General features: G+C 43.8%; 1 protein-coding gene across 1 annotated transcript; it reads right to left on the bottom strand.

Moving 5' to 3' along the window:
• Positions 1 to 7,408: 7,408 nt before the first annotated feature.
• Positions 7,409 to 8,234, bottom strand: LOC101990756 (prefoldin subunit 5-like). The gene is made up of 2 exons (XM_005365441.3): positions 8,120 to 8,234; positions 7,409 to 7,924 (listed from the first exon to the last, which is right to left on the bottom strand). The coding sequence occupies exons 1-2, from the start codon at positions 8,189 to 8,191 to the stop codon at positions 7,547 to 7,549; spliced, it is 450 nt and encodes a 149-aa protein (XP_005365498.1). The 5' UTR covers positions 8,192 to 8,234; the 3' UTR covers positions 7,409 to 7,546.
• Positions 8,235 to 8,744: the final 510 nt, after the last annotated feature.

Raw genomic sequence — 8,744 nt, 5'->3', positions numbered from 1 at the left:
TACAGTGAGCTCGGACCAGTGTTTCTAGTCTAGAAGAGAAGTTTTAATACAAGGAAACATTTCCTCCATGCATCTAAGAAAACCCATGGTCAAGGAAGACCCTTAACATGTTCCTATATAAATAGAACAGCTGCAAGAGATTCCTTTTGAGAACAAATCACTCCTGAGGACCAGATTCCCCAATGGCCTTGACAGAAAGAAAAAAAGGTGAATAATAATGCTACCTGCATGATCTTAAACACAAAACAGGGCAGTATAACCAGAGTAAAAAGATTTGTATGTTTCTTTTAGAGTGTGAGGGATTATATTCCCTAGATATGAGGTGTAAATTCATATGAGATTTCATTTAGACAGCTGTGTCTTACTAGTAATATAAGAAAAGGACTGTCCAGATATAGGACATAGTGACATGGGCTCAATTCAACACTGGAAGTCAAGATACAGGCCCATAATTATGTGAGATTGGCAAAAGCACTAACCGACACACAGCTTCAATCTCATTGTTACAAGTTGTTAACCTCATTTAAAAAATTGGTAGGTTATAAACATCAAGAAATTCATCTGTTTCTCTTAGTTTCTTCTTCTTTTTTGCAATATTTGTTTTTAATCTGGTTGTGGTGGCATAAGCTGGTAAGATTTGTTGAAGAAAGTGAAGGCAGGAGGATCTCTGTGAGTTCGACGCCAGCCTAGACTATAAAATGAGTTTCAGGACATCTAGGGCGACATAGACCCTTTCTCAAAAGAAAAAAAAGGGGGGGGGTGGTTAAGTTATGCCTTAGTTATTTTCTGAATTTCATTGGTATCTGTTGGAATGTGGTGAGAAACTTAAGGGAGGTTTTAAAATGTTCTGCCATATTTGTGGGAATTTGGAAGCTCACCTGTTTGTTATGGAAATAGCTCAGAAGGTCCAAGCTGTCACCTTAGACTTACCTTGAATTCTACTTACCTAGGAAGTGAAGGAAGAATTCTAAACTCCTGAATGAATACTAAAGATCCATGCCAGTATACCCACAATCCCCTGGGTCAAGGTTGGGAGATTTGTCAACTCCAAGCTTTCCAGGAAATCACTTTTCAATCATCAGGTTGTAATAAAGGAATAAAAAAAAAAACAGAATTTATTGTCATATGGCATAGAAGTTACCTAATTAGTCCAGGGATATAATAAGCCAAACAAAGCAAACAATAACAAAACAAACAAACCAAAAACAGGAGAGAGAAAAGCAGCAATAAGCTACGAGAGCAACAAACTGTTGGGGGAAAATAATCTGATTTCTAGATAATATTCTTTCCAGTGTCCGGTTTAGAATTGCTCCTTCACTCCCTTTCCTTTGCCTGCAGATTTCAGAAGTTCATTTTTCCTTTCACTGAACAATATTGCATTGTGTAGCTGTGTCACATTTTAATTGTCTTTTTATTACCTTTATTAGACTTTTCTACTTTTTGGCTATTAGAAATAGAGTAGCAATGAATATAGAAGATTAAGTGTCTCTGTAGGAAGATTTAAGGTCTCAGTGATATAGCTGGATTTTAAGGTAGTTAGATTCTTAATTTCCAGAGGAGCCTCCACATTGCTTTCCATAGCGGCTGTACCAGTTTGAACTCCCACCAGCAATGAGGGTTTCCTTTTGCCTGAATTCTTGTCAGCAGGTGCTCTCATTTGTTCTAATAATTCTAACTAAAAGAGGAAGAAATCTCAAAGTAGTTTCAATTTTTATTTTCTTTATAGAGAAGATGTTGAATATTTCTTTACGTGTTTCTCAGTCACTAGTATGCCATCTCTTGGAAACACTCTGTTTAGTTCTGTACCCCATATTTTAGTTGAATTGTTTGTTTGTTTTCTTGGTGTTCAATTTGACTTTTTTTCTTCTTTTCTTTCCCTCTCCACTTCTGTATTCCAGATACTAACCCTCTACTGTCTGATAAATGACGGGAAAAGATCTTGTCCCACTTTGGGGTCTGCTGCTTTGCCCGACTAATGGGGTTCTTTCTGTGTAGAATCTTTTCAGCTTCATAAGCTCCTGTTGATCAGCTGTTGGTCTTGATGCCTGTGTCTTTGGAGATCTGTGCAGAAAACTCTTTCCAAAGGGTTCAAGCTTATTTTCCACTTTCTCTTCTCTCAGATTTAATGTATCTTGTCTTATGTTGAGGTCCTTGGTGTGTTTCGATTGAATCTTATGCAGGGTTGTAGATCAGTTTTCATTATTCTACATGTAGCTATCTATTTGACCAGCTGTCATTTGTTGAAGATCCTGGGTTTTCCTCCACTATGTATTTTTGACTTGTTTGTCAAACCTGGGTGGCCATAGGTGTGTAGAACCACATCTGAATCTTCAGTTCTATTCCTTTGATTAATGTGTCTGTTTGTATGCTTGCACCCTGCTGGGTTCTTACCACTATTGCTCTGTAATACAATCTGAAATCTAGGATGGTGACATCTCAGTCAGTTCTATCATTATTCAGAATTGTTTCAGCAATCTCCCTTCCTTTTTCTCTCTCTCTCTCTGTGTATGTGTGTCTGAGGACCTTTTTCTCTTTTTTCCCTCTCCTCCATCTTTCTTCCCCTTTCTTTTTTCCTTCATTCTTTTCTTTTTCATAGCTTCCTGAGTCCCATTAGCATTGCCCATATGCACATGGATATGGATTCATCCACTAGGGCATGAGGAACCTGCCAGAGACCACATCCTGTGGAAAACTGACTCTCCCCTTTCTCACTGCAGTTAACTGTCTATAGGCCTTTAGCTGGAGATGGGTGCTTATGCACCCCTCCCTCATCCACACTGGAATGCTGATTCTCTTGATCTTGTGTTGTTTTTTCCCCAGGTAACTGCAGCAGCTGTGAACTCCTAAGTCTGTTGTATTCAGTAGATATTTTTTCTCCAGTACTCAGAAATCCCTGGCTCTTAGAATATTCCCATTTCCTGTTCCATGCTATTCCTTGAGCCTTTTGGGGTGGGGTTTTGATATAGATTTTTCATATACGGCTGGCCATGCCAAATACACTCGTTTTTTGCACTTAACCAGCTGTGAATCTCTGTATTAACCATTGTCCAAAGCACAAACAAATTCCTTTGAAGAAGGCTGAGATATGTACTAATCTATGGGTATTGAGATATGTATTTTAAGGACAGCATGACCCTATGTCCACTTAGCAAAATATTTGTGGCAAGTTCACCTATATGTGTTATGAACTCCTCAGTCATGGAATCTTGGCCAGATTTATAGTATTAAACATTTCTTTGCTCCTGTGGAGCATGCCTTAAATGCGGTCAAAAAAGCAGTCAGCTAGCTCATAACGTCCACACCACTCTTGCACCATGGCCATGCATTGACAGGCTGGTTATTATTATAACCTGGAGGCAGCAAACTCTACCTGAGGTTCATTTGGATTCATGGTTGGTATTAGAGGCTAGAAACACAACACCAAGAGTATGTTGTCATCTTGTACATGTTTGGTGAAAGCCTCGGGCAGTTTCAACTGTGGCAGAAGAAAGAAGGGCAAGCAGGTGTGCACGCTGGGAAACACACAGGGAGTCTGCTTGCTTTAAAAGCACGCACTCTGGTGGCAACTGTCTCTGAAGAGTGGGTATTCACTCACCTCCTAGAGAATTACCCGAGTCCACTGAAAAAGTCGTTATTCTCTCTTAGCACTAATCACTCAATGCCATCTCGAGCTTGAAAAGGGGCCAAGAGACAACTTGTGTTTAAAGCATAGCCCCAGGTTTGTCTTTTTCTACTTTCTCTATCTCTACTTCACCATCCTACTAAAAATGGGCTATATTAACAGCCTCCCAAATTCCTATAGCTATTCTTGTCCTCTTGATGGACTCTTTGTATTGAACCTACGTGAATTTCAACGTGTTGATCCAGTCATGTCACCCTAAACTGAGCCTATGAAGTCAAACTTGGCAAGACCCACATGTTTCTTCCCGTCCATCTCTTTGGACCTAATTCTACTTTTCATAGGCATTTTGTTTATATCCACCAGTTAGACTGTCGGTGCCTTTAAAACATGTGAAGGACCCCATTTCTTGAGATCTCAGAGTAAGGATTTTGATTAGCATTGCCTCCCTCCCCCCTCTCTTTTCCTCTCTCTCCCCTTTTTCCTCCCTCCCTCCCTCGCTCCCTCCCTCTCTCCTTCCTCCCTCCCTTCTTTCCTCCCTCCCCTTCTTCTCCTCCTCCTTCTTCTCTTTTTGTTTTGTTTTGAGACAGGGATTCTCTGTGTATCTCTGGCTGTCCCGGAATTTATTTTGTAGACCAGACTCACCTCAAACTCACAGAGACCCACCTGCCTCTGCCTCCTAAGTGCTAGGATTAAAGGCATGTACCACCACGCCTGCCTTTGATAGTATTTTCAATGACTGTGCAAATAAAATTCTTATGACAGAAACATGAAATCTTCTTAAGCAGCCTCCTCACTCCTTCATGGCTACACCAGCTTAGGAAACTGTTGAGCAGAAAGACAAATTTTAACTTGAGTTTTAAAGTGTGCAGTGGGTGTGTGGGCGGTAAATGAAACCTTGCTTTGTGTTGTCTTGATGCCTTTCTTGCTTTCTTACCTAAAGTCCAAATCATCTGGAGAACTCTACTGAAACCCACTGGATAAATGCACCAAACATAGTTTTTTGTTTTTTTTTTTTAAGTGCTCTCACATGCTTGAATTTTTGCCATCTGCTTTAATAGTTTTTCCAAAATATTTATTTTTGGTCTGGGTTGCCTGAAGCATTCACAGGCCTACTGGACGCCTTGTATGTCAAGTGGCCAGAAGACACCCAAAGGGCAGCCTGGTCCTCATGATCTGGGCCATGCACTCCCACCACACATTTAGGTGCCAATATGATGAGCAAGTAAGGGTGGTGAGGCAGAATGGTTTGTGTGCTGTCATAAGAGGCATTCTGAAGATGCCAGGGTGGCAAGAAATGGGCTGGTGTTGATGGTTTGTTTGCCACCCAGAAGCAGGGTGACATCTGGGCCTAGGCTGCTGCCTATAGCCATATCTGGGTCTGCAACAGCCGGCATCTATGTAAACTTCTATGACTTATGTTGCCATCAAGGCTATGGGAATGCCCGGGTTATGGGCTGCCACTAGTGGTCATTCTGGTGTCCATGGGCTGTGCCACCACTGGGGCCATGTGGGTCTGGGTGAACTATGCTACCACCCAGGTAAAATGATGACATCGGGTCTGGGTTGCTACCAGGGTCCATGTCTGGGTCCATTCCCCCTGTAGCAGCCAGGGTCTCTGTTGATGTCCAGGACTTCAGTGATGCTCTGGTCTAACATCTGAGTCCATGTTGCTCTCTGAGGGCCATGCTTCTGTTGGTGCCATGCTGATCTGGATGGCCTGTGCTAACATCTGGAGCCATGGTGACATCTGAGCCTGGGCTGCATCTAGAGGTCATGTCTAGGTCTGTGTCCCTGCTGTAGCCAGAATGGGTCTGAGTCAATGTCTGTGGCTCCTGCTATCATCAAAGGCCATGCTGAAGCCAGGGGTCTAGGCCACCACCTGGGTCCACGGTGACATCCGAGCCTGAGCTGCTACATGGGACCATGTCTGAGTCCTTGGTCCTACCATAGTCAGGGCCTGTGATGTCTGTGGCCCATTGTGCCACCAAATGTCACACAGATGCCTGGAGTGTGGCCATGTTGGTGTCCGGGTCTGTACTGCCACAGGGGCCATGTTATCTTCTGGGTCAGGGCTGCTGCTGGGACCATGCCTGCATCAGTGATCCTACAGCTGCCAATGTCTGTGTTGACGTCCCTGGTTCCTGATACCATTGAAGACAGTGCCGAAGCTAGGGGTCTGGACCGCCACTTGAGGCCATGTTGGTTTCCCGAGGTCTTCACTACCATGGGTGTCAGGGCAATCTGATTGGCCTGCACAGTCATACAGGCCTGGGCCCCGGCTGTCTGGGTCAGTGATCCAACAGCAGTCAGGGTCTGGGCAGCTGTCTATGGCTAATATTGCCACAGGAGGTCATAGGAAGCAAAACTAAATCCAAGGGCCATGCTGAGCCAGCCCTGTTCCGCACTGAGCCTTGGACAGCTGGCCCTGATCTTTGCTGGACACTGTAACAGGAGAGCTGGTGCTGCCCCCGCCCCCAATGGAAGAGTTGACCTCAGCACTCAGGAGAGACAGTCCCACCCTGCATCATGGGTGTGGGAGAGCTGGCGCCTGTTATATGGGCCTAGGAGAGCTGGGTCTACCCCTCACTTGAGGCTGTGGCCCCAATGATCCAGCCAGACCAGCTCAACTACCATCCAGATCTATATCCTGGGTCTTGGATTGGCTCGTCCTAACAGTTGCCCTATCTTTGACCAGCTGGAGTGTGTGATGAGACTGGTCCTACAGAACAATAACAATAGAATCTCTGTGATTCAGGGCAATGGCAGGGTATCTGATAGGAGTTTGATGAGGGCTCAGCCCAGTGATGTTGGTGTGGCAGAAACCAGAGGCCTTGAATGACTTATTGCAATGAACATTTTGCAGTGGGGTTGATTGGACAAAAGGGATATACTGTGTGACACATTACAGGTCCCCATGCCACTAAGATGAATGAAGAGGTGTTGGAAAGATGGAGGAGAAACATAAGGTTTTCTTGGGGGAGTGGTTTTGTTTTATTTTTAATTAATTTGGGGCCATACTGCAGGGGTGGGGGGCTGGATATGGAGGGAAGTGAGCGGGATTAGGGTACACAATGTAAGATTTCCAAAGAATCGATAAAGAATTATGTTGAAAATATTTGTTTTTGAGGTCTTCCACATAGTCATTTTTTAATAATATTGATGCTATCTCCATTTGACTTTTGACAGATGTATATGATATTCCATTCCTTCTCTGGCTAGCAGTCCTGTGTTCATTCCTCCTGTAAGAATCACCTTAAAAGATCTCTATGACTGTTTGCAGAAAAATCCATCCTTTGAGATGCACTGTTTCATTTGGGAAGATTGATGGTGCTTTTGGAGGCATGGACTTTTCATTGACCCCATAAATGCCATGGATCTTCCCCCATCAGTGTGATAATGGTAGTCTCAGGAATCTTCTCATCCATAAAACACATTTTCAAATATGTGACTTTCATTTTCCTAATTTTTTTTCTATATCTCCAAATACTCTTTCCAGTTTGGTGCTAGGAAATATGTAATAACTATCTTGCATATAGCAAAATCCTTTCTTTCTAGCACTTGTTTATTTTTTTGCTTTGTTTTGTTTTGACACTTTAGGTAAGGTCAGATGATGAATGCTGTCAGCAAGTACAGGCAAGGCAGAGAGTGCCGTGACTGAGTAGGACGTGGTGTTTCCATGATGCACACATCACATAATAGAGGTAAGAACCCTGAACAGTTATTTCGCTACAAGTTCATATAATTTAACTTACAACTGCTTGATTTAAGAACTATCTCATTGGATTCTTTTTTTTTTTTTTTGCCCAGCTGGCACATTTATTAACATTGAACACAACTCTTCCCAGACACCAGTAGACCACTGCCCACAAAGTCTCAGGCCCCTTGAAACAGGGCCCTTCACTGCTTCATCTCCGCAGCACATCCTCATGCCTTGGCCGTAGCCTGCGTCGCTCCCAGGGCTGTGAGCTGCTGGATCTTCTGGCTCATCATTTCCATGACGGCTTGCTTCATAGCGTGCTTCTCCTGCAGAGCTGGCTGGATTTTCTCCATCTGCTTGGTGAGAAAGTCTATTTTCCTTTTGAAGAAGTCCTTGGCATCGTCAGCTGTCTTCTCCACGTAGTAGCCGGTTCCCACATCGACGTCATGGAGCTTCCCAGGGACATACATAGAACTCGTCAGTAGGACCAGTAATTCTTTTCCCTCGTTGTTCTTGTTCAGCACGTTCAGACAGTCCTTGGCTTCCACATACTTGGTCTGTACCACCTTGAGCTGAGCAATGGACGTGGACAAAAACTCCACTTCCTATAGAAGCCAGGAAAAACGGTCAGCTTGGTAACCCGAGAGAGATGTGGGCACGGCCAGAGGGGGCGGGACCTGGGACCGGATAGGGGTTTCCCTGGGAAAGGAAGCCTCCCCCAGCGGGAAGGCGCGGGGACGAGGGACTTCACGCGGCCGGAGGACGTGAAGGGCGAGGAAGGTGCTGGCTCCGGTCCTCACCTGGTCCAGCTGGTTCTTGAGCATTTCTAGTTGTGGCAGATTCAGCTCCGTGATGTTAATCGACTGCGCCATGTTGGGAAGGAGAACTACCGGAGAGGAAGCCGGCTAGGCGAGCGGCGCTCTCTCTCATTGGATTCTTGAAAAATGAAAACTTCGGTTCTTGTGAGCGTCCAGTAATTGGAGTTAATAAAGACAAAAGAATATTTTTTTTTTTTTACATTATCAGAGAGCAGAGTGACTCAGAGATGGTAAATTGGTTTAAGTTGGGTTGAGTCTTGCCAGCTGTTGGTACTTTAGATGGCTGTGTTGAGAAGAACTGGAATTGTGTTTGCAGAGGTTCTATTGGCAGTTGGCTGTGTGTATGCATGCAGATATTACATATTTGTTTATATACATATATTACATGAAAGTCCAAATGGCACAATTGAGAAAGGAAGAGGACAGGAAGAGCAGGAGAGGATAATTGGTGCTTATGTTCAAAGCACATGATGTACTTGAATAAAAACATCACTGTGAGATTCCTTATTTTATACCTGCTGTCGATTTTTAAGAAGAAAGTACATTAGATTTCATTTTGAATAGTCTTGTACTTTTCTAGATGTATCCTGTCAATTAGCAGTAGAGG

This window comes from Microtus ochrogaster, unplaced genomic scaffold (assembly GCF_000317375.1).
Source record: "Microtus ochrogaster isolate Prairie Vole_2 unplaced genomic scaffold, MicOch1.0 UNK2, whole genome shotgun sequence".
NCBI classification, from domain to species: Eukaryota; Metazoa; Chordata; class Mammalia; order Rodentia; family Cricetidae; genus Microtus; species Microtus ochrogaster.
The sequence above is the reverse complement of the archived record's forward strand: the minus strand, read 5'-3'. Positions and strand labels throughout refer to the sequence as shown.